At 43.7% G+C, this 26,403-nt stretch overlaps 1 protein-coding gene across 2 annotated transcripts in view; it reads right to left on the bottom strand.

Annotated features, from left to right (window-relative positions):
- Positions 1-2,675: 2,675 nt before the first annotated feature.
- LOC118214873 (A disintegrin and metalloproteinase with thrombospondin motifs 18-like) overlaps positions 2,676-26,403 on the bottom strand; it is a 41,177-nt gene continuing 17,449 nt past the window's right edge. For both annotated transcript variants that reach the window (XM_035395144.1, XM_035395145.1), the window contains 13 exons: positions 25,939-26,034; positions 25,560-25,708; positions 21,987-22,159; positions 20,082-20,212; positions 19,664-19,787; positions 18,143-18,387; positions 15,327-15,447; positions 14,731-14,857; positions 8,981-9,185; positions 6,442-6,636; positions 5,885-6,133; positions 5,549-5,702; positions 2,676-5,020 (listed from right to left, as the gene is read on the bottom strand). In XM_035395144.1, coding sequence (XP_035251035.1) covers positions 4,902-5,020; positions 5,549-5,702; positions 5,885-6,133; positions 6,442-6,636; positions 8,981-9,185; positions 14,731-14,857; positions 15,327-15,447; positions 18,143-18,387; positions 19,664-19,787; positions 20,082-20,212; positions 21,987-22,159; positions 25,560-25,708; positions 25,939-26,034 — 2,088 coding nt within the window. In that variant the 3' untranslated portion in view covers positions 2,676-4,901. The remainder of the gene's footprint in view (positions 5,021-5,548; positions 5,703-5,884; positions 6,134-6,441; positions 6,637-8,980; positions 9,186-14,730; positions 14,858-15,326; positions 15,448-18,142; positions 18,388-19,663; positions 19,788-20,081; positions 20,213-21,986; positions 22,160-25,559; positions 25,709-25,938; positions 26,035-26,403) is intronic.

The raw sequence follows: 26,403 nt of genomic DNA, 5'->3' as shown, positions 1-26,403 counted from the left end.
GCACTTATGGTTAGAATGATCAGCATAAACAGTGGTACTCCAGAACCGAGCTTGAAAACCACAGTACTAGAAATAAATGTATTTCAACAGAGGAAGAGATGCATGTTCAAATTACTGTGTGCAAAGATTTAGCTTGGATATTGCATTTTATTTTTATTTCACACATACAGGTTAATACATTTATTTGAGCAGGACAAAATCTTCATCTTCAAAAAAGAAAAAAATATATAAGTAATTCCTTGTAATTGCATAAAAAATAGCAACATTTGCAACAGAGATACTGTTTGACCTGACAGCCAAGTTTTTTGGAATCTATGAGGCATTGGAAAAGTAATGCTTTGAGCTGATTTATTGGCTTGACTAGGAATAACATCTCAGACAAGTGCAACGTACATCCTGTTCTTGTGTGACCTGAGTTATTGAACAGAAATCTTTATGTCAGTTCATTCCCAAAGCCATAAAGAGCTGAACATCCAATTCCCAGTCAAATAAGAACACCCATTAGGACTGCAATGTGGTGGGCAGAATTATGGACTTTTTTGTGTTTGAGAAGCAGAAGTCCATTCAAACAGTTCTGCAGTAATGTTATTTGAATTGTCTACTTATTCATTTTGAAATTGAGCTGTGAAAAAGTGTCTTTGAAGGCAGTGCACTTTAGAGATGGCTGTCATGAAGAGGTGCCTGATTCTATTGTAAGCCAGCACTTCATTTATCAAATAAAGCAGTAGACTGTACAGGTAATGCAGCTCACCTGGTTTTGCTGAGTGAAGAGAGTGAAGATGAAAACAAATCCCAACTTATTGTCCTGGCCCAGGGTTGGGGACCCCAGCTGCAGACAATAGCCATCTGAGACCATCATCAGCACTAATATAGTCTTAATATAGAAGATAGGCGGCAGCATGTAAGCTAGAGTTCAACACCAGTGCTAAATCAGTGCACACCACACACACACACACACACAGACACGGACACGGACATAGACAGGAACACATGCACAAATACAATTTTAGAAATCTCTGTCCTATCTGAATTTGGCTCTAAATTTACTTTCACCTGCTCACTCTTAGCTTGTCTTGTCATACATTGAAAGGTATAAAATTCCTCAATGCCTTGTGATCCCCTGAGACAAAGTAGCATAAGTGCGCTGAGCTATAAATTGTGCTGAAGGCAGGGATTTCAGACAGAACATTACCACCAGTGAAGTTGGAGGGGTTTGGGTTTGGAAAGGGGGGGGTGGGGGTGCGGGTACTGGCTGGGGCACGTTGCTCCTGGCTGTTAAATGAGCCTGTGTGATCGGAGCACACAAAGGTGGGCCGGGCGGTATTCTGCTGCTTTGATATGATAATCTGAGCAAACTGCCCGTGACAAAGGGGGCCAACGAACCTGCCATCTTTACGTGAGGAGAAAAAGGCCAACTCCACCTGACAGCTACAAATGAGCTTCGCTTGCGCTGTGCTCTTTCAGCGATCTCCCCGCACCACCTCCCCCTCGCCGTCTCCGATGCCGAAGCGCCTCCGGCCACAAACGTGTGACAGGCGGCGGGATTGGAGAAGTGCGGACGGACACGCTTTTTGCGGTGAACTCGTGGAAACACTGCAGCGATGACGGAGGCGAGGCGTCGGAATATGACAGTTCTCACATCGACCCGAGTGCAGCCAGTATCCGGGCCAAGCGGCTAGAGGGTTGGTAACAGTATAAACCCTCACAGGCGGTAATGTGTGGGACTGTCAGTCCTAATGAGCGCTCAAAAGCAACACTGGCTGCTCGCTCAGGCAAAACAGAGTGGGCGAGGAGCTTGAAAAAACTTTGCGGGCAGTTGGTGGCGATGATTCAGTGGCCCGATGAAGACTGGCACTTCACTGACAGTTCTACTGAGAAAATAAAAACTGTCAGTGACGTTTTTTTATGAAATTAGTTTTTGCTGAGGAAAAAGGTAGAAACAGCAGACTAGTCTCATAAAACTGCTGTTAAATATTCAGGCTGTGTAACCTTCTTGCATTGCCTTTATGATCGATCAGGTTGTTTTGCTCTGAAAGGTCACAGACAGATGTGTTTTAGAAGTGAAGAGGGAGTAAGAGACTTTTCCAAGCAAGGCTTGGTGAAATTCAATATATTACCTAATTTAAATAGTTTAACAGTTTCTCTTACAGACAATGTCAATGCTACAATAACATTGTAATGAGTAACATTAAGACTGACTAACAAGGCCAACCACACCAGGAATGGTCTGATGTAACACATGGTGTAAAGCAATTGTTTACACTGGTGACTATCCAGGACCTCAGGCACAGTAGCCCAATTAAACCAGATCCGCTCCAGAATCTGCTCTCAGTGTAAGACAAAACCCAATTCAGCTGATAAAAAGTTATTTTGCATAGCTCCAGACATGTATGACAAGCCATAAAGGGAATTAAGCAGAAACACTATCATGCACAGTAACCAGGCCAAAAATGACATGCCTTTCCTCTACACCCACCACAAATCGACAGGAAAATGGCTTTACTAATATGGATGCAGTCATGTGCTTCGCTCTGTCAGTAATGTTGGAAATAGCAGTGAAATGTTTCTGTTCATGACAATTACCCCACTGAGGTATTGTACAAGACGACGAGTGCAATTAAGTGGGAAATATAGTTTTATTAAAAATGTTTTTAAATTTTATATTTCCCTTATGTTGTGCTATTTTTACATCATTAGGACACTATTATCCATGTTTCAGATATAGACGCATAGGTATGTCAATGTCAGGCACAACTAGTCTCAGAATGTATACACACAGTAATAAATTACATTTTTCACTTCAAAATGACAGAGGAGTGAAAATGACTAGAATATAACACATTCTTACCAATAATTGTATCAAATATGGAGTGCATCAAAGAAAATCATAAAATTAAAATTTGAGCATTCCCTTTAGTGTCTATTTCAAATTCTCCCCATCCATAAAAGATGAAAACACTTTTCATTAGTCCATAAAAGGAGGTTTCAATTTTTATTCTTATGTAGAGCAGTTTTACATTTGAGCAATTCATGTTCACCAAATGGACAAGGTTTTTCAGAGTACAGCTGTTTATCATAGCTATTAATGTTGCAATGCGATGGCAATACACTGCCAGTGAGGAAAGCTGCCATGTCAAACTGTGATATTGGCCAGAAGCCCCTGAACCAGAGCAAACTCCATAAATTATCACTGGGACTAGCTAGACATGTCCAGTCCTACAATCCTGCTTCTCCATGCCTGTCTGAATCTCTCCCATTTCCAAATTTGAGGGGGTAGAGGGAGAAATGGAATCACCATATTGGGTACGATTTGAGCAGAACATCCAGTTCCCTTACTCACCGTGGGAGCCATAGGCTGTCAGAACTGCCTCCAGTTTGGACCGTGCAGGAGAACATGGGACTGTTACCATCTACAATATTCACACAGGTTCCAGTCTCTTTCCCGTTCTTCCCTCAGGGCTCACCTGACGTGCTCTGGAAAGTCTTGTTCCCTTTTATTTCTTCCTGTGAATTTCATGGTTCTGCTATAGAAGCAGGAATTACAGGAACACAACGAGCTTGTCCACAGAAGCCACTGATACCAAACACACAGTGGGAGAAGGGAGTGGGGGAGGAGGCAAGTCAAAGGATTCTGGCACTGTAGCCAGTTGCTATTTTAAAAGGCACTAAGAGTGGTCCAAAGAGAGTAGGCAAGAACACACAGGAAAAGGTCTGGACACATCAAGCCTTTCTGAATAAGCCTGTGACCACATGTATGCTTGGTCAGTCCAGGTAAACACCCTCAGGTAGTCCCCAGATTCCTGGAGAATAGTCTGAAGTGAGCCAAGCATGCAAGCACCACTCCTATTCCTGTGGTATAAAAATATTCCTTTGGATAATGTGAATCAAAGCAAAAGTCTGTCAGAGACCATCCCACTAACCATCGCCCCCTCCACCAGCTGTCACTCATCACTCATCTCCCTCGAACCCTGACATCCCTCTGTGTTAATAAAGACAAGAAGATTAATCTGCGCCACCTGCACTGTCAAATAGGAATGATATGGACTCTGTCCTTGGTTACGGACAAAGGAAGACAGCTTTACATCCAAGTTCATCCATAGAATTCACCAGCCAAGCAAAGGACCACACATAACTGTAAACATTATTACTGCTGGCTGGGCACAGGAAATGCAATCATTTAAAACAAACAACTGAACACACAAATACTCATGTGATTGTAACCTACACTTGAATGTGTAGGTTTGCTTGCCCCAAAGCAAAAACCAGCAATAATATGCAGGGGCCAGGGAGCATAAGTGCATGTGATAACTGTGATTATAACAAGTAGTAGTTTGAAGTGATGCATGGGTAACAAATAATTTAAATCTATTAAGATGTGTTCACTTACATCTCATAAAGAGCTCACAAGGGCAAGCAAGTATGGCCTAAGTTAATGCTTCAATGCGTATTGATGTCTATATATATATATATATATATATATATACAACAATACAAATATATATTTCAAATAGACATCAACAAGAATGTACGTGGACTTCCTTAAAATTCTCACAATGGCTTAAAAACAGATGGTCACCATCTCAAGATGTATTAAACAAGGACAATGATAACATATTTACATAATAAGTATCTTGCAGTATGTTATAATACTGTATTTCCAGTCAAGGGACAATAACTGATTGTTTACACAAGGAAACCAATAGCCATAATCATTTGCCTTTTTTACCCACTTATCAGTTATCAAGTACTCCAGGACAAAGACTGTTCTCCTGCAAAGTGATCCCAAATCCAGTTAGGGCCATCAGACACACATTGCTCTGCTGTGTTTTCATAGCTCCAGTCAGCACAGTCCCGAACTCGAGCATCAGCCCAATCGCAAGTGGGAGGCCGGTCGGACAAGGCTACTGCTTCTTGAGGGAGCAGGACTTGCAACACTGTTGCCCATAAAACTTATGGTTGCACACGCCATGTTGGGGAACCAAGTGGCACCAGCTGAAGGAGTCAATGCAAGGCTGTTCATCTAGGAGACATAAATACCCAAAAATCACAATTAGATTCAGCTGTTCATTTTTTTTTTTTCCAAACAAAGGCAATGTCTCCAGCTACACTAACATACAAGACTCTGGGGCAGCAGAAAGAAACAAAACCTACAACAGGGCCAGATCATTAACAAAAAAGGAATTAAAAAAATGTCCCAGACCACCCCCTCATGTGATGAGCAGAGCTGTAGTCAGCTTGGGTAAAGGAAATGGGAACCTGTGTGTGTGTGTTAGTGGAGTTTTTTTAGCCTAGGTGCCCAGAAACTGTTTAAACCAGCCCTGTGAACATAAATAATAGTGCCACTTTTTGTCACTCTTAAGATGTACAGATGCTAATTTAGAACAAATTATTTCACAGCTTTCATAATTTGCCTGTACAGCAGACACACTGTTAGAGTAAATGTGTACCGAATTTAAACAGTGTAGCTGTGCAGGACTGCAGCACTGTAACACATGACTGGTAGGGCTCAGAGAGAGAAGTGAACAGGGTTCATAGCTCTGTACTCTACCTGTCAGGGCCGGGGTGGGAGCGGGGCAGAAGTGGGTGTTACAGGCCCGGGAGGCGACAGGTCTGTGGTGGGGCAGGCATCCTGCCATGGGCCGCCCCTGTCTCAGACACTGGACACTGCGCGTCTGTACCCCTCCCCCACAGGAAACTGAGCACTGCCAAACAGAGAGACCGAGACAGGGTGAAGGTGTGTGTGTGTGAGAGAGAGAGAGAGAATGACAAAAATGAGATAGAAAGAGAGAGGGAGGGAGAGAGAGAGAGAGAAAGACAAAAGTGAGATAGAAAGAGAGGGAGGGGGAGAGAGAGAGAGAGAGAGTGAAACAGAGAGAGCATGTACCTGCTGCCATGGTGAAGAGTACCACCCCAGCACCATGGCGCTGGCTGTCCTGCCCGGTGTGGGCTGGGGCTGGGGCTGGGGCTGGGGTTCGGGGCAGGCCCCCCTGCTGCAGGTCTGCAGGAGCTCCAGCGTGGGCTTGGCCAGTGTCCTGCACCTCCTCGGCGGGAACTCGGTGTACTGGCCCTGGGGTCCCCTCTCTCCACAGCGCAGCTCCCTCTTCTGCACGCTGAGCCCGCAGGACGAGGAGCACTGCAGGGAAAGCACCCATCAGCCATTTTGCCAGCTCAGGCAAGCTCACTGTCCTCCCAGGGAGCATTAATATTGCTCCATGTAAAAACACAAAGGAGGGGCGTGACTGATTTTAACGTCTGTGCAAATAAGAATGGCTAAACACCACCATCGTGTTGGCATGCCATTCTCCTGTTTTAGAGCGGTGTCAGCACTTTGGGGTGAGTTGAGTCAGTGGTAAGCCAGCTTGGAGACTGCGGTCTGTGAATGGTCTGTCCAAACCCATGCGGTGGTTAACCTGCAGCGCGAGTATGCACACGTGTCCTCACCTCACCCCAGGGCGTGGCCAGCCACTCTAGCCTGTCGTTCCTGGGGCAGCGGCGCACCACGCAGGTCTCCTGGGACGGGGGCCGAGGGCTGGGCTTGCACACGCTGTCTGGCAGGGTCATGACTTTGGCCCCTGGGTCAGTGCTTCTGCAGAACACACTGCGCTTCCTCAGACCCCGCCCACAGGTCTTAGAACACTGCAAGCACACACACACACAGACACTCTCAATATGAACACTGCAAGTACAGACACACAGAGACACTCTCAATATGAACACTGCAAGTACAGACACACAGAGACACTCAATATGAACACTGCAAGTACAGACACACAGATACACTTTCAATATGAACAATATGAGAGTACACAGGTCGCACTGAGCTCAGTGTCAAGTGTGGCTGTAAATCAACAAGCTGTCTGTACCCAGTTATGATGTCACATTCTGTCAAAAGCACTTACTTAATACAGTATCAAACAGATCTACCGTAACTGTAATGTCTGGCTGGATTTTCTGTTTTTTTTTTTGACAAAGTAGAACAATAGGCCTGTATGATTACATTGTTTTATTACAGTTTCCTCTTCCAGTGCTGCTAAGAACATAGACCTATGTTTTTCAAAGTGGACTGTATGCATCACATGCTACTTTTCAACACTAAATTATGTAAGATTGTTTCTTTACTCACACATCCAAGGGGAATGGGAAAGAAAAACCTTTTAAAAGAGGCCAAAAATGAGGACAATAGAATGAGGACATGATTTATTTTGTACTGTGAGGCAGAAGTGAAGACATCAGCCTCTTAATTGAACAAGGTTAAAATGTAATACAACGCTAGGTGGCACAATTATGAGGGGAAAAAACTTCTGAAAGGCAACATAACAGTCTTTTCTATTCTGCGCCATCTCGTATCATTCTCCATTTCTGTCTTACAGTACAAGATTCTCACATATTCTCTGTGTCAGACTGATATGTTGACTATGCTGACTGGGCAGAAAGAAAATAACCACTGCCATAAATGTATTGGTTAAGACACCCATTTAAAAACAAGCCTCTTTAAATTCTATTTGAGGACAGGCTTTCCAGGAAAACTGAAATAACAGGGAAAAAAATAACAGCATTTATTAAAGCCAGTATTTTCCATAAAATGGGTAACAGTCACTGAACTAAAAATGAAAATTTTCACTCTCACTTGAAAATCTTAACTGACATACTGGCAAATATAGGCTCATGAAATCACAGAAAACCTATACAATCCTACAGAGGTGAGTAACAGACAACTTTGGTTGACACTAAAATATTGTTGAGATGTAGAAATAACCAGTCAAAACCTGTGTACTCAATCTGAACTCAATCTGCAATATTAAATACACACAGCCTACAGTCTTCCCTTTTTATGATAAAGGAGGGAAATGCCACTGTCTAGACATTGAATGCTGGAAGTGATGTCATTTGAAGGTGCATGAGTGTTACTGGTGATGGATGAACTTTCCATGGAATCGCTGTGACAGTTCTTGTCATGCCTGACACAGATTAATGACAGTGCCACACTTGGAAGTGCCACACACAGCTCACACTGTCAGAGCCCGAGCACCAACTGTGCAAATCAAGAGAGTCAAGAGCGCTCGGAAGTGTGAGGTCACAGACTACCCTCAGGACGTCAGCTCTGCAATGGCAGTCCTGTGCAATGCTCGGCCAGCCTTTCTAACATGGAATCTGTTCGCAATTCAAAGTCATTTAAATGCATTAAATTGAAGGTGTTAACATGGAACCATTGAAAGGCATACATCCCATTTGTTTCATTTTTTTCTTGATTCCCAGTATAAGAAAATACTGCTACAGATTGTACAGACTTGTTAGACTGTACAGCCTGAAAGAGAACACAAGGTTTCATATGCAAAACACTAAAATATGTGACTATTTAATTAAGTCTTGAAATTCATCAGTAATCCAGCAGAGGGCAGTGTAGTTGTTATTTCTTTTTGGCAGTGAATCAGTTTTGGAGTGCTTTATTAAATGTAGTACTTCATGCTTAAAACATAGAACATCTTCATTCATCGCTGATAGAGCTGAGTTACAGTTCATTGAGAGCTACAGCACAATGCAGGTCATCACATGCGTCTTGTCTGCCCCATGTTCAATGTTCGTATGTGCACATTGGTAACCCCACCAAAAGTGTCTGTATTTGAGTGCAGAGCTAGTATGAGTGGGTTAAATTACACATAAAATACGGCAGCAAATCTTATTAATGCGCCCAACCCATGTCGATGCAAGGGCCTTTATTGCCTTTATTTCCATTTATCATGGAAAAACAATATTGGGCACTAAAGGAGATGTTCGTCTAAAAAAACAAGCAACTACTCTCGTACCCAACTGTATAGGTGTTCTTGTTGTCACCTGTTGAAATATACCCTGTACCCTAGTATGAGCAACGTGTTAGTCTATAGCCTGATTCAACCTGTTTGTAATGTAGGAAGACCTCAGCTTCAGGACAGGGAAGCACTGAAGCTGAAGAGTGAGGATGGTGCTGCAGCAGAGAGCTTACCTGTGACCAGGCCCCTGAGCTCCACTCCGGTGGGCAGGCCTGAACGGCACAGGCCTGCACCTGGGATGGAGCGGCGACGGGGCACAGGGAGTGCACCACCGCCTCCTCCCGCTGGTACGTCACCCGGCGCAGGCACCGGACCGGGCGTGTCTGCTGGCCGCCCCCGCAGGTGCGACTACACGCCCCCCATTCCCCAGTGACCCAGCTGTGGGGAGAGAGAGGCAGAGAGAGAGAGAGAGAGAGAGAAAGAGAGAGGCAGAGAGACAGAGAGAGAGCGAGAGAGAGAGAGAGAGAGAGAGAGAGAGAGAGAGAGAGAGAGAGAGAGAGAGAGAGAGTGAGAGAGAGAGAGAGAGAGAGAGAGAGAGAGAGAGAGAGAGAGAGAGAGAGAGAGAGAGAGAGAGAGAGAGAGAGGCACGAGTTAGTCACTCCTTCAGCTGCACAGATGGAAGCATGCTCCAAATTTCACTCACCAGATTGAGGCAAAAGCAGCGCAGTCTGCAGCTATGCTATTGACACAGCTATGTCAATCTGCCTTCTCTTGCCAAATGGATAATGCAGAACAGGAAAACTACATTGCTGATGTCAAAGATCCAGTAGGGGGGGCACTCATTTCACCATACGCAATGCCCCAGAGGGGCTAATCAGGATAGTTACTATTTATTTTTTTTACTTAGTATGAAATGTGCTCTGCCTTTAAATGCAGAACAGAGCTACAGAACTCTGCTAACATGTTACCCTTGATGCAATTTATTATTATCTGTTTGGTTAGCAGATCCCCTTACTGTGTGTCATTTTACATGTTACCCATTCATAACATATGGCTAGATATTTTAATTAATATTTTGACGTTTAATTAGTGTGCTCTGGAGTACAGCAGTACTCCTATTTTGAACTAAACTGCCAACCTTTTGGTTATAAGCCCATTCCTTTACGCACTGTACTGTGCAATGGGATTTTTAGCATTATTAGATCCCATTGCACTTACTAACTAGTAGTTGCTAATCCTAGTTTAAAAGGATGGCACCAGTTTGATTGCCTGATGTCCCCATACAGTTGAGTGGCCACACAAGCCCTTCTTGCTGCCCATCATAAAAAAGGATAAACATGATTTTTTTTTCAGTGTGTCTTAAGCATAGGTAATTTGAAAAGCCATTAATCTGTTGGCTCTCAGGAAGTATCCTACCTGCTCTGTGCAAAGCACTTGAGGGAAAGACTTCTTTTTTCCCTTCATACCAGCTTGAATCATCAGATTATCTGAAATTCTTTTTCCCCCTTTTCAGCAGCTTGTCTGCTGCACAGCACAAATCACTAATCAGCATCCTGAATCCGGTTTATTCTAGGGATTTACACACACTCAAATCTCTCTCTCCATTACACATCAGTGCAAATCACACACACACACACACACACACACACAGCAAATTCATCAGAAATTGTATAATGTGCAGTAATTAAAGCTGCGATCAAAGGGTGTGATTTTCGATTTATTGTCGAAACCCTTCCAGCAGTTTCGCTCTTGGATTTGGCCCAAAAGGCTTGCTCTTGTCACAGAAAATAAGCCTTGCCAGGTGTTGCTGAACTGAACCAGAAATAAGCGTAGGTGAGACATGAAGCTCTCTCACTAATTCCCCACATGCTGAGCGGCCCAATCCCACATGCGTGTCCTCCTTCTGACTCAACGGCCCGACCGCGGTATGCCTGAATTGCACTCGCTCCCACTCGGCTATTAAGATAGCTGCATGGAATCTGGGTATTTGGGAGTCACTCTTGGACTGAGATAAAAGCTTCTTCAAAAATAGAGGTTGTTTTGGGCCGGGGAGATTATCGTAAATGAGTGGCCTGACAATGGTGCGGTGAAGACGGCAGCCATCTGACACGGGTGGAGCTAGGGGTTGAGTTTTTGGCCCTGGCAACACCCCACCGCCCCTGCTGCCCACTCCGGGACCTGTGTCGAGACATTGTCTATTTATATCCCAACTCCTTTTCAAATTGTTTGACAAATTGGAGGGAAAATGCTGAACTGTAATTTGAGGGGGGAAACGTGAACCACGCAGCGTTGGCCAGAAGCAGATAAACTCGACAGGCCAAATGCAGCCCAAGGAAAAGGTTTATTTTTTATCATCGTGCAAATAAAAATATGTCCGTTGTAAATCAGTAATCACTCACTGCTTCACTGCAAACCATTGTCAGGCATGCTGTAATTTACCATTTTGAAATCTTTTGACAATTTAAATATTTCAAGCTATACAATTAGGGAACCATATCTACGGAATATTAAAAAGTGGCCCCTTGGTGGTTTAGCCTGGGCTGGGCCCGACAGTCATCTGCTCAGCCTTAGCTTTCTCATTAATCCACAGCAGTGGGACACAACTGGTTATGTCCCATCATGGGAAGCGTGACGTTAAGACCAGACAGGGTTCCTCAGGTTACTGTTGCATCAGTTCCTCCAAACAACATGCCTAGAGCCCACAAGCTACCAGCTGAGCTCAGACTGAAATATACTTTCCTGATTAACCCTACAGCAGCTCTCTCCTCGTCCGCCGCTATGCTCCCTGCACAGGCGCGGGTTGCTTTAAAGGCAGCCTCCACGCATGAGCCTGTGTATTGCATCAGTTCCAAAGCACTCCTCCTGACATGTTATATAACAGTTGGCATGCTGAGGTGGAGTAGTGAGCAGCTGACCTCTGAAGTTGATGGGATGGGTTTGGGTTTGCTATACCTGCAGTTATTCAACAAAGTCACAAACCAATGAAATAGGTCAAAGCCAAAATGGTAGATCCTAGCCACACACAAATTTACCCAGTGAGACTGAGCAACATAAAATCCCTGGCAATGAATGTTTGTTCTTCCTTTCTGATACATCAACAGCCTGGAAATGTAACTACTTGTTTATTATTCTTCTTTTTCATCATAACAAAGCTCCCACCCTCATATTTCTCCGGCACGGTTTGTTCCATGTATTGTAGCCACACTGGAAGGCCTAGGTAAGTGATTCTGCAGCTGCAGCCAGTTTACAGCCCCATTCTGTTTAGGGAAAACCTCTGCGTGGAGGAACCGGGGCACTGCAAAACTCTTTAAATGTGAACATCCATCTTTTTGGTGGCATTCTGGAGGTGGAGATAGAGTTGGCCCGTCCCCGTGCCGTTTGATCTCCAGCGTTCCACGTTACACGGAAGCCTGTGGCCCTTACAAACGAGCATGCAGCGTCTGGCCAGAGCCGAGCTGTGGATTCCTGGCCGGCTAGACGAACCTGGCCCCATGGGAACTGAAGTTCTTTTGCTATAATAAAACATGGACAGCCCTGTCATCACTACATATATTTGTTGGAAAGATAAGCAAGTTTTTTTTTTTTCGTCTTTCGATCCACTTTCTATTCTTTTTGCATGTTTTTGAATGCATGCCCACTGAGGTTTTGGAGGTGGTTTTAAAGAGTTATTTTTCTTCCTCCGTCCCCCTCACTAAATTTTTTATCATCCATAAATCCAAGCACTTAATCCGAACAAAAGCAGGCTGACAATTTCGGGGATCTAGTGCTGATGTGGAAGGCTCTTCTAGAGTATATGTTAGTGTTATTTGAAAAGACGGCACGTTTCCTCTCAAGCTTGAGCACAATCCTGCGATCCAAGAAATCTCTGAGCAGGAATAAAATATAAATTTAGCAGTAAAGCACAGAGTTCTGTTTGAATGGATAGTACTATGTCAAAATGATATTATATTTGTTTGGTTTTCTCATGAAAAAGGCCTTTTATGACCTTACCAGACTATCTGCAGTAGTTGCAGAGTTGAGGAAAACATATATTATAAAATAATGAGACAGGCATGTTGATTTCAGGAGGGTAATCAAAGTAGTAATCACTCCTATTACTACCAGAGGAAAGCGTAAATGATTGATTGGCTTTTGATCTACCAGAACGATAATAATATAGCTTCAATTACAGAGGATATAATGCCAGTTCAATAACAGTGGCGATGTAACAAGTTCCTTCCAGTATTGGGCTATTTAAAATAATCCAATTTCTTTCAAGATTTGTCAGGCTTTAAATAAAATAAATAAAATGTATTGTTATTTTCTTTTAGAGAATAGTCATATGGACTTCATTTCCTATCTGCAAGTAACCATGGCATTCCATGCAGACACGACAAGCATCAGCTTGCCAGCTCCGTGACAGTTGTAGACTTTAGTAGAACACAAGTGCATTGCTGTTAATGTCAAGCTGTAAGCTGTGCTTCAATAAACTGCCATCACAAAAGAGCTAACAATAAACCACTGACTGCAGAGCATATTGAAACATATTCAGTTGTCTGTAAACATTTGATAACAGCGCTTTGCATGGCTTCTGTACTTTGTTGCCCTAGCTGTGTTCATGCACTCAAACCCTGGCAGTCCCGCTGGACCATTCTCCTGCATGCCTGCTTTTATGACAACCAGTGAATGTCCATTTACTGGTCTGTAATGGCTCTTAAACATACACTTCCCCAGTCTACTGGATGTCACTTTAATGAGATGGCCAGTGTTAATTGAATTGCTTTCTTTGTGTGCGTGCCTCTGTGTGTGTGCACATGCACCTGTGTGTATATGTGTGCATGTGCCTGTGTGTGTACATGTGTATGTGTATGCACACACGTGTGTGTGGGAGTAGGAGGCTCTACATCTCTTTACATGCTTTTCTTCCCTCTCCACAGTGACTACCATCGCAGGCTGCTCTTGTCTGGAGGCCATGCTAATCCTGTTTGGTTTGGGAATAAAGGGAGTGCAGCCGAGACCTGTGGCAAGTATCCGTGGAGGAGGCTCCAGAGAGGTCCATGCCCACAGCAAAGTGCCCACAATGACTGCCAGACAAAGTGCAGGGGGTTCTGGGCCACTGATCTTAAATGAGCTAACCACTACAGCAGTGCACATGGATAAGGGGGCAGCACACGCACGCGCTGAGGTTCACAATACTAACACTTAACCACACACTTAAACACATAATCAGGGTTAAATATACAAACACACACTCAAATGAAAACAAATTCACAAACACACATACACGTACAGTATAGCCTATGTTACAAATATGCACAAGCATGCACACATATTGTAGCTAGCACAGCTAGCAATCGAGCGTGTGTGATCTGTGGTTTTTGTTTTATCATGAATGTCTTCCCACAATGGGCTGGTTACGCACATATACTAATGTCAGACTCACACAACCGCATAAATAAGTATGTTAATGTACGTGAATGCGCACAGACACATGCACTTGCACACAGACACTCAAGTATACAAATACAAATACATACATACATACATACACATGCATATACACTCATGTACACAAATGCACACATAGACACGTGTGCACACTCACAGACACAGAAACACACAAACACACACACGCATACACTCAGGCCTGGCAGAAGTCTTGATGAAAGAAAGGCTATGTACTGTCAATAGAAGACTTACACACAAAGCTGCTTCCCTGTCTGCCACATGGGCTAGCCCGCAGCAGTAAGCTGTATGCGAGCGGCCGGCAAGGAGATGGGAAGTAGGCATGCATGGAGTACTTCACAAGATGCATCAACACACACACATGCACGCATGCGCACACACGCACACAGCCACTCACACACACACACACACAAACACACACACACAAACACGCACATGCACTGCATTATGGAATGAGCCTGAGAAGAGGTTTAATTCTCTGGGATCTCCAGCTGAGCAGTGGAAAAGTGAGGTGCAGTGTAAGGGGACTCTGACTCACTAGGCAGGGCAGGGCTGTGTATTGCAGAGGACAGATCCCACTACAGGCCTTGTCTGAGGATTGCAGAGAGTAGAGTTGACTTGCATTCGTTGGTCTTGTAAACATACAGCTTTAGTTGATATCCGACCTGAGAGGGGGAAAGGAATGGGATATATACATATAAAACATCATATTGTTCCTTTGAAAGCAGTTTTTTGGTCATGTGGATGGATGCGACACAAATGGGAACGGAACCACAAAAGCTCCAGACAAGGATACCCGCTCAACCGTATCTGCATCCCAGTTTTCAGCAGCACTCGTGATGCATAGGCCAGCAGTATATGCTCTATAGGCCTTTCACAAAGGCTCTATACAAGCCAGTATACTGGTGGCCTACTGTGGCCCAGGCGAGGAGTTTCACAAGGGGCACAGCACGGAAATAAGAATCCCGACAATCGCCACAGTGCCATCACAAAATGCCAGGAGAGGGGGGGTGCAGTGATTGGTGGGTCTGCCCCAGTCTTTCACTCCTCACAAAGGCGCTTTATTAAGCGCGGGCCCACACTATGGCCCCCACCCGTGCGCTTATAAAGCTCCCGTCAGCTGACTCTGCTCACCTCCGGCGCATGGTGCCGAGCAGTCGGACCGCACCACCCCCCAGGTGTAGTTTGGCTTCTTTTCACTCCAGGGCAGGGTGTACTCCCAAGCCACGCCCGGATTCTTCCCCTGCAGCAGGATCTGGAGGGCAGGAGGAAGGAGGGAGAGAATGAGGCTGCAGGCCAGGTCTGTTAACTCTGTACTGGGTTCAACAGTGTACTTTCAGTTTTAGAACATACACACACACACACTCACAACAGCTATAAGATGGCTGAAAAATAAAACATAAGCGCCTTTACATCTCTATGATGAGATATACTTTCTGAGAGGTAAATGATCCACTGTCTCTATTGACGCAGTATGAGTCCATTATATTACATTCAAAAAACAAATTACTGGTATTGTATCAACTCAAAAACAAACTTTTGTTTTGCGTTTATAATAATTGCCATAGTGTGATCTACCTGTGTAACCTTTGAATTCAGTGCTATAGAGTGTACTTTTGTTCTCTTTTGAAGAGTGCATCATTAAGTACTACACATTGTATGTATGGGTAAGGACGTTAGAGTAATAAAGAGAACAAAGTGCATTCTAGGGCAAGTCCAGCACATTCTCTTTTGATTCCAGCACAGGTAAGAGTAACCAAACGGCACAGTGGTTGGCTTCTTGAGAAATGGACTGTATTTAAAAACGGGGTCTCCGTGGCAATTTCTGGAAAGAAGAAGTGCAGAACATTTAAACTAACCCCCAGAACGATCTATTGCCATGGCTGTGTTCCATGGGGCCAGGCCAGCCAGCCTGAGACTCCGATCCAAATTTACACCAAAAAAGCATCTAACACTTCCAGACCTCAACAGTGTCTGCGGTCTACCTGGAACACACTGGCCACCTGCCTGCAGGCCCAGCGACAGGGGGTGAGATTTATGGCTCCTGAAGTTACTCTGAGTATGGCTGCTGGAACCTGACAGACTGCACCAACGGTGCTCAAGGGGCTTAAATATTAACACAGCAGTGAGAGTCAAACTCTCAAAAAAATAGCTTAGATACTCCTTAGAATTTCCTGAAGCCCAAGCCCCCCAAAATCACTCCGACCCCCCACCCCCCACCCCTGCTCACCGCTACAGGAAACGTCAATACACCAGGGTAGTATAATCCCTGTACGATTTCCTATTTGACCCGTGAACACAACCACTATGTGGCCACTCAAAAACCTTGTTGAAATGCGTGCTATCACGTTGAATTATTCATATAACTATTTCAGCATTGTGAAGGCCTGAAACTAAAAGGCCTTCACAATGCCAAAAATATCCAACAGGCTTAAAGAAACACCTTGTATGGGACACCGGGATTTGCCTCTGATATACAGGTCAATGGGCGTAAATATTAATCTTTTAACCCTTTTTCACTTGTCTCTCATCATTTCTATGCTATTGTAATTACAGAGCACTAACAGGCTAACTTTGCTATGCATATGTTGGTCTGGAATAGCAAATTCCCTGACCTTGTTGTTTTACACTGATACAACTTCATGTTATGAGACAGATTAAACAAATTAACCATGTGATATTGAGTAACATATCTGTTGTCGTTCTCATTTTCAAATGTCTCACAAAAAAGGAATATTACAAGGCATCATAGCTTGGAACATGTAATTAAGAATGCCTAGAGAACATGTGAACGATGCTGAAAATGACCAATTTCCCAATTTCATAAACAGGTTAAAAATGTCCACAAACCTAACCCTCAGTAACAGACTGCAATGAATCTTCTGAATGTCCACAAAATAAAGGCAGACGACATTCCGTAGATATTGCTCTGAAATTTCCGGAGTATTTATGAGGAGTCTGTTTTAACCTCCACAACAGGTCAGAGAGAGCTCAAGGCATTGCTGGAATGAGTTTTTGAAATTACCGTTTTACACCATGTTGACGGTGAAAAAAAGTGGCATCTTTGCAACTTAATTTCTGTCTCACTTAAGATATTTAACCTGAGCTAACACAAATTATAATATAATACATTACATTATGCATAATATTCCACCTTTGTTATGCATTTATACAGTTACTGAAGCAATCCACATTGGATACCCAACTCAGGGGAACCACAGTAATGTGGAAGTATATTTAATTTTAATCTTTGTCATAGTAGCTCAGTAACAATATTTGCCCGTGCATGTAATTTACAGTCTATGGCATCAACATTGCAATCTGAGTATAGCGCTTTGCTATCTATTGTCTGAAAGCACTTGTAACTGAGTGCAGTTGCATTATGATTTGCATATTTGCCAATATAGTATTATGCATGGTAATCAATAGCATGCCCACCAAATCAGTTGATAGCATCCTGCACATAAATGAATATAGTGTCCTGTGTATTCATTTTCTATTGTTCCAGTGCCTGCTAAGATAAAACAATTATGCAGTCAGTTAGAATATTTTCTCAACAGAGAGTCGGAAATCACCACATGGCTTACAGGGGATTTCAATAGCAGAGTAGTGCAATTTGTCTTTTTCTGACTTATGTGGCCTCTGCTAAACAGAAGGGACTGCAATGTTTGGGCCTCTGAGTGTAAACTCCCTCACACAACACTCCTACTGGTGAAGGCCTCAGCTGGTCCATGCCCTCCACTGAGTTGAAAGCCTCCCCAACGTAGCAGGATCAGACCACAATTAATCCCGAACAGTAGCATTACTACATCGTACAGTTGGCCTCCACCCCTCCCCCCCCGCCCCTCGGTCTTTTTCATCTAACTTAGAGCAAGCATTCAGCCAAAGCCCTGTCACCGCTAATTCCCTAACGGACATCAGGGGACGGCACCCGCAGAAGGAAATCTTACTTCAAAGACCAGCGTCTCATTAGTCGGACCCGCCGCGTACAGGCTCTCCGGCCGGTTGAAGGAGCGCCGATAGTCGAACACTGTCCCAGCGAACTGGAATGTCCCCGGCCAATCAACAGTCCAGTCCCCTGTCAGATAATATTTCTTCTTTAGACTGCGGACAGCCAGATAGCTGGTGGAGATTTCCACTTCCTGCACACGGATGCTCCGGGCTCCGGCAGGGATAGTGACCACCGTGTAGTACTCTGTGGAAAGAGGTCGGAGAGAGAGGGAGAGCTTGGTTACTTTTTTGAGAGCAAGCACTGTCTTTAAGCTCAGAGCCCTGGAGATCAGCTTTCTCTTGGTAAACTTTGGCCAGCAATACTTATCATTGTGATTTATAATTAGTAATTTGATTATTAGCCTATGTATATGACGGTTAAAAAAATTACTCTTACCAGAATAGGAAATAAAATACTTTTTCCTTTTGTTTGTTTGTTCCATTTGTGCAATTTCACGTTTTAAATGTTATATAAATAATATAATTGCTTAACATATGTAATGTTTCTTTAAATGTTCTCTCAGTTTGGAACATGAAAAGGTAAAACTAGCACAAGCAGTGAACCACAGAAGGAACTATTATGCAGTGGAGACTAAAACTTTCCTTCCCTGAGACCAATTGTGTAGGACTTGTTAAGGGCAGGATCTAGACCAGTGGTAACCAACCCTGTCCTTGGAGATCTGCTATCCTGTAGGTTTTCATTTCAACCCTAATTTGGCACACCTGATTCTACTAATTAGCAACGCAACAAGATCGCTAGCTGTTAAATGAGGTGTGCATTGTTAGGGTTGGAATTTAAAAAAAACCTACAGGACGGTAGATCTCCAGAAAATGGGTTGGTTATCACCGATCTAGACCACACAAGGTATCTCTTCCCAATGACACCGCTTTGGCTGGATACACCACTGGTGAGAACCTGAAATAAACTGCATAATTTTAATGTTTTAATCAATTTCAACGATAGGTATGTTTTTTTTTGGGTTGCATTAGGATGCATGTTCAGTCCAGCACACTGTTGGCACGGTTTTCCTTTTTCTACCGAAGATGCAGGCTGAAGGAAATGCCTGTGCTTTTTTTTTTTACCCATGCACACGCAACATTAATGCAGGTATGTACAGTCTGCTGTTGGACTCCACCCACTGGAAGGGTTGGTCTTGGAGGTTACGAGCATGCTCAGAGCAAGCTCTCTGGGGAAACCCTGATCTCTTAGTTGTATCTGCTGTAGTGCTCACCCTATCATGCATGGATGGCTCTGGGAAAACTGCTGCCAAAAAGGGCCTTACCCCGTCATCGCCCATCCGTCAGGCTCACAATAAGCGGCACTGAAGAAAACAAGGCCAGGGTTCTTCTGTACTATTCCACAGTTCAGCGATCAATCTCCAGGCCCTGGTCTTAAGTGAACCCAATAAAATGCCCCAGCTAACAGAGGCAAGAGAGGTGGGTAAATTTTATGACAGCCTTCCATGAGCTGTGTGCCATACCATTGGCCCGGTGCTGCAGGACGTACTGGCCCTTGAAGAACTTGCAGGTGGAGTTGTCCCCTCTGCAGACACCACAGGCATCTACAGTTGACTTTGAACCCAAAATCTGGTCACATCCAACAGGCTAAAATTGGGAAATTATGTTGTTAATGGGACAGCAGTGATTTCTTGTAAATTAAAGGGGAACAACTGTATGGTTCATCATTAATTAAACTTTCAGTCTTAATGCAACATACATGTCATTTGATTATTTTTTTCAATAAGAACTAGAAAATGAACCACATGGAAAGCATTTGGTTGTCTGGAAGCCAATGGATTTTACAAGACTGATTTACAAATGCTTGTGTGTTCAGGTAAACACGCTCATACTACAGTATTTTAATAGACAGTGAAATAAAGATGCCCAGGGTGGATGTACCTCACATATCCCATCAATACACACATCCCCTTTGAGATCTGAGCAGGATGTCCCATCTTTGACTTTGCTGGACATGGCGAAGAAGAAGTCGAAATCCTCTGCGATGCAGTACAGTTTACAGATGTCCTCATCTGTAGGGACATGGGACACGTTTGTCCACTTCTCAGAGAGGAGGCGACCTTGTGTTTTCAGAGATGTTACACAAACAGCTTTGCCTGTACATAGCTGGCAAGTGCTGAATTAACAAGTGCACAAGTGTTGAATTAACAAGTGTTGTTTTTACAAGGTTGAGTAAACTCAACATGTTTAATATCAGCCCAGCTGTATCACAGTATCTATGTGTGTGCAAAAAAACTGCAAATACCGCACTGACTCTATACTGCTGATGTGCTTTCACATCTGTTGGTTTTAAACCTTTTAATGGTGCCTAAAGGCTCTTTAATTAATGTTACACAGATTGAAGATGCATGGATACATGGGATATGTAGATTGAGCAGAATGAATCAATAGACAAACAGAATGATGGAAAGGAAGGGTGGCTGCTGTGCTCAATTATTTCTCTGATAGACAGCTACAGAGACCGCATATCATTTGATCTCCTGCAGATCAAAACAGGCCGCCGAGCACTGCCGCAGTCTTCTGTTCGCTCTGCTGCTGATATGAATGAGTGCTCGAGCCCCAATGACCTGTATACACCGACAAGTGTTCTAGGTCTCTCCCCAGCGACTGGTCACTGTGCTCAGCTGAGGACAATGATGAACCAGCCACTACAGCACAGCAGAAAAGTTCAGAGTCTTAATGTTGAAACGTGTTAAAAAATAAATAAAATAAAAATTTAAAAACTGAATACATGTCTTTGAAATAGACAACTTGTTACAAATGCAACATTATTTGGTCATCTCATAAAAAGGCGGACAGCAGGGTTCCTCGTTAGAAGCTTGCAACAGTGTTGGCAGTGGTGCTCAATTGCAGAAGCCTGTAATATTGTTAACAGTACAATTCAATGTAGAAATGTGTAACACCACTGGTACAAAGAAACCATCAGGAGTTGTCTAAGCTGAAGAAATCTAATGACAGAACAACAGAAGATCTGTGCTTTTAATTGGATCTTGCGCTTAGTGCTCAGTTACTCAGGGGTAAGTATCTTTTCCTCCAAGAACATTCACCCTCTGAATGTACAGCAAAACCCAGAGCAGACGGACACGAATGGACGTGCCACATGTTGACCTGGCAGATCATCTCCAGTTTGACAGCCTGACCCAGTCTACCTTTGAAAATGGCAGTCCTATTTCCATCTCCCCATGGTCTTTTCAGGACTGACTCTCCATCTTCATTAATCAGGCTTCTGCCCTAATAGGCTGACACAGGTAACCTGGCCTAAAGGCTTCTTTGTGTTCCAGCATTCAGAATCGATAGAGTACAAGCAGGCAGCTACATGTCTCCTGTTTGGAATGGAAGCATCGCTCACGCTCCCCACAAAAGCATACAGGATCACAAGGAATACCTTTTAAAAAGGTGCACCAGAGCAATATCTAGCTTTAAGAAATTAAAGATATGTTTTTTGTTATGTAAAAAAAAAATGCTTCCGTTGAATACAGACAACGTGCTTTGTGCCAGCACAAATAATTAAAAAAATCTGAAGAATTCAAGGTTGAATACCACAATCAGACTTTAGAGTAATCACAGCCATAATTATGAGCTAATTTTAATGGGATTGTACTATGCAAGGTTTAATGCAATATTTTGCATCCCTTGATTTACAAAATTACCATTTCCTGTTTCCTAGCATGTACATACTGTAAGAAAAAGAGTTGATGGGGGTTTATGCAAGAATGGTGGTGTACCGCTCACTGGGAATTCCTGATCTCTGCAATTAAGGGTTGAACATTAAAATATTTCACATACCTTCCACTTTTGTGTAAGGTTTCCATTTGTAGTACCAGCCCCTGAAGGGCTTGCTATTGTACTCCGCGCACTGCTGTGCACGGAAGTCCACTCCATTGGGCTGGCAGGCCCTGGTGTTGCACAGCTGGTACAAACGGCTGGATCCTTGGCAGAACTTTCCGCTGTGCTGGGGCCTGTGGGAATAGTCACCAGTTTCAAGCGATGCTTTACAAATTTCACTGGGCAACGCCAACCCTCATATTCAATGCATGAAGAAAGATGGAGGTGACTGCTACAGTGTACATTCAGGCTTACATTAATATGTGTTGTTTAGGTTCTACTGGGGCATTATGTCGCTTGCTTCAGAGTCCACTTTACAAGGCAACACTATGCTTACAATTCTGTCCAGTGTATTACAATTTCTGCAATCCATAGACACTGTACATATATCATAAAGATCCTAGCTTTAATAAATGTAGACCCCGAATGATGGGCCACACCCAGTATTCCAGGCCGGCGTCCTGTGGTCCGAGCTTCAGGCCTCTAACTACTACTCTACATTACTGCACGAAAGTAGAGACCAAGCGAGCGACCATTTCCCAAAGAGCTGGAACCAGAAGAATCTCGGATGCCACATAAGAGGAGACTGTCCAAACAAGGAACATGCCCATGCACTCAAGCCTTAAGCAGAAATCCAACATCATTTCTCTGAGGCATATACTTAACGGAGAGGTTCTTGGGCATGCCTCCACTGTGAAACCTCAAAGAAAATAAGTCTGGTCTGAGATTCTGCCTGCTGGATCCCAGCATGCTTTTACAGCAGGGGTATTTGTTAGCAGCCAGTATATTGCTCTATTCAGGCGTATTTGAATTGTGCACCATTCGTAAAGCTGACAGACTCAGCCTGGAACGCCCTTGATGTTTATCGGTGCTTCTTTTTTTTTATTTCAAAAAGGGCAAATTAATTAGCATTAGCGTGATGGTGCAGACACCACTTCAGTCAGTACCGCTGGCCCAAACCTGTCGGCTGTGAGCTTGTTTGAGCCACGTCTCGGAGCGGGCTCACAGTCTGATCCAATTACGGCCAGTGCGCTGAGATGCACGGGTCCCATATGCTAGAGCGTTTACGGCCAGGACCGTGTGGAAACAGAGCTCAATGTCTCTGGTATTCCAGCGAGAGATTCAGCGTGTATATTCCCACACCGAGGGAGCAGGACAAGGCACGGGCTGTAATTTACGCCAGGTTCAATCAGCCGCTCGCTGGAAACCCACCTCCTCTGGGAGGCATGATGTGAAGCTGAACCAGGAATGTTTTCTGGCCTTGTTGCAACTGATTTCTTTTTTTAAGCCTCTTGTCTAACTCAATATCAAGAACATCCCAATGGAAGGGGGCCAGGATTTCTAAATGTCTTTAAGCTGGGGTCAGGGTGTCCTGTCTAGCCAAACCCCCCTTTCTCCCCATTCCGTGACACGTCCCCCTCTGCTTCTCTGCTTGTCAAAGCAAAGACACCTTCTCTGACTTCATTATCAAAGTCCTGTTTGAGTGAAGGCACAGCACGCCCCCACCTGACCTCTCCTCCACCCTTGACCCCGCCTTCATCTTGCCGGCTTTTACCGTAGGTCTGGAACCCGATAACATCTGAGGCAGTGTGCTGTCAATTAGAGCTGTGTTTTCACAATCGTAAAAGTCCTTTATGAGAGCGGACGGCCATATGCAGCGAGAAGGCTAGCCGATCTGTTACAATCTCTTCCTGGGTGTTTGGGTTTGATCCCAGCTGTTTTACTAATGTGCTGTTCTACAGGCATGGATACTACTAAAACAGGTGAGGAGAGAGTATAGGCAGGACACGCGTGTGTATGTGTTCAAAATTTAAATGTATCTGTAAACAATAGCATATTTAGTGCTTCGTGAGACTAAGATGAGAATACAGAGCTCTTTTTTCTCTTTCAAAGATTGGTGGACAAATGGATTGAATAAGGCAAAAACGATGAAATAACCTTAAAATCACCACTTCAGACATGCATTTGATGAGACGAATGTGCGCTCATTAGAGAAACAAGTCCGGAGCCAACCAGTCCCTGCTCTCTCATTTATGCACAGCTTTTGCATTTTTTACGTCTGTTTACACAGCTGGATATGTACTGAAGCAATCCAGGTTAAGTACTCTGCTCAAGCGTACAGCGGCATCATCCTCCCTGGGAAGTGAACCTAGGTTCGAAGGCCAGGCCCTTAATCATCATACTACGCTGCTACCGCTGTCGTGTAGAATACAGCACGCCACAAAGAATGCACTGACATTTTGAAACACATTTTTAGAATTACATTGCTCAATCATTGACCTAGCTCTGCCAAATACACAAGCTGTCAGTGTGTTCGGGGCCATTGTAAATGCACTGCCTGTGAATGCGCTTCCAGTAGCACTGCTTCATACAGCATCCCATTATGTACTCCATTTGACTGCAGTGACAGTTAAAACATTTATATTAAAGAATCATTGTACATACACACAATTAACAAATGCACATCACACTATTTTGATGGGTGCAGAGCCGCTCTCCCATGTTCTTTGTGCCTCTCATTCATTACACTGATTAACCCAAGACAGATGCAATGCCTAAAAAACATTTGACTGCACTCAGCTCAACTTAACTCAGCTTGCATATCAATTAGTCAAACTGAAACAGACAAAATATTATTGCATCATGAATTCAGATATGTGGCACAATTTGAGTTTAAACCTGGTCTGGGTTGGTTCAAAATGCAAAAGCATTATTGACCACCAAACTGGAAAATTTGTAAAATTGAATAAAACATTATTAAATCTTTATTCAACAAAAGGCTGTTTGATGTGGCAGAACAGGACTAGGGTGTAATCATTTACTCGATGTAAATGATTTTTCCCCTGACTGACAGACTCCATGGAAATCTGGACAAATTTGGCAGATGATGTCCTTCATGTTATCAGGGGATGAACAGTCCTCACTCCCAGAAGAGGAGAGAAGAGGTAGCCCGTAGCAAAATGTTCTGATTTTTACATTTTAAGATTTATATCCTAAAAATGTAGAATCTTATGGCTGTGAGAATGGGAATGAGCAATGTATGAGTATTTTATAAATTCTTAGTTTATTGAGGGAATGTTATGACATGGTTTCTCCACAGAAAGAATATGAAGTTAAGGATGATGTCATGTCAAATATAAATGTAGCCTGAATTTATTTTTACTACAGCTGAACATAATTTTCAGTGAATGTGAATGCTTGTCAGACAATAAAATCTGCCCATTGACATACTTCCTCAGCTTACTTATGTTTCACACTTTGCTCTGGCATTTGGGGGAGGGGGGGGGGGGGCTGTTCATCAGATGCCATCTGTAATCTGAGATTACTTAGGGGGTCAAAGTTTAGATTTAATCCAGCTCTATCTTCAAAATCTGCTGAAACTCCCTTCTGGAGTTCCAGCAGTGCAGACATGATGGTAAATATTTTTCAGATGTATCTGTCTGTAACACTGAGAAGAGCAGGGAAGCACTCCAATTAATCTAGAATGAGGCCATAAAATGAACAGCGGTATCTCACAGCATTCTCGCATAGTACCTGGGGCTGTTGCAGGACCTCTCCCTGTACATCACGCCACCTCCACAGGACCGTGAGCAGTCGGACCACCCGGACCACTCCGACCACTGACCATGGACTGCTTTCGGGCCATGATCCCCAAACTTCACACATTGGCCTCTCCGACACCACTGCACATGCCAGTACCCACATCAGGAGGAGAAACCAGTTATATTGGTTCAAATTGCCGGCAATCATAACACTAAGGCCCCTGGTTAAGGAGGGTGCCCACCAACACAACTGCAAACATAGAAAACATTCTGCAAAATGGAAACATTCTGTCAAACTACACATTTTTACATTCATCTTTTTTTCTTCTTGCCTTCTTGTGTTCATGTTGTTGGTTAAACATCACACTCACCATATCCATCCCACAGATGGTTCCTTCTGCAGCCGGCATGAACTTGGTTTCACATCTGTGTCCCACCCTGTGACACCACAGTGACTTGCAGATGTCCTTTATAAAAGACACAGCCTCTAAGCATAGCATCAGACTTTCTTCAGTCAGATGAATGGACTTAAATTACTGTCCATCCAAAAGAACACAAATTAACATGAGATTATATGGGTGTAGCTACACATACATACAGCTGCTAATCTAATTTTTATATTTTATAAATGAAGCAAAATCTTTCAGCACAATTCCATCACTTTTCTTTTTTGGTAAAATCACACTTAATCTGAGACAAAGGCCAAGTAGGAGCACTGCTGTGGATGTGCGCCATGCTGGCCCATTGCCCGATTGCATCTGGCAGACAGAGAGGGCTCTGAAAGGCAGTCCCACTGTGCTAATCTAGTGCTGAAGACCGTTCAGTACTGCACTGAA

This window comes from Anguilla anguilla, chromosome 16, assembly GCF_013347855.1.
Source record: "Anguilla anguilla isolate fAngAng1 chromosome 16, fAngAng1.pri, whole genome shotgun sequence".
NCBI lineage: Eukaryota > Metazoa > Chordata > Actinopteri > Anguilliformes > Anguillidae > Anguilla > Anguilla anguilla.
The sequence above is the reverse complement of the archived record's forward strand: the minus strand, read 5'-3'. Positions and strand labels throughout refer to the sequence as shown.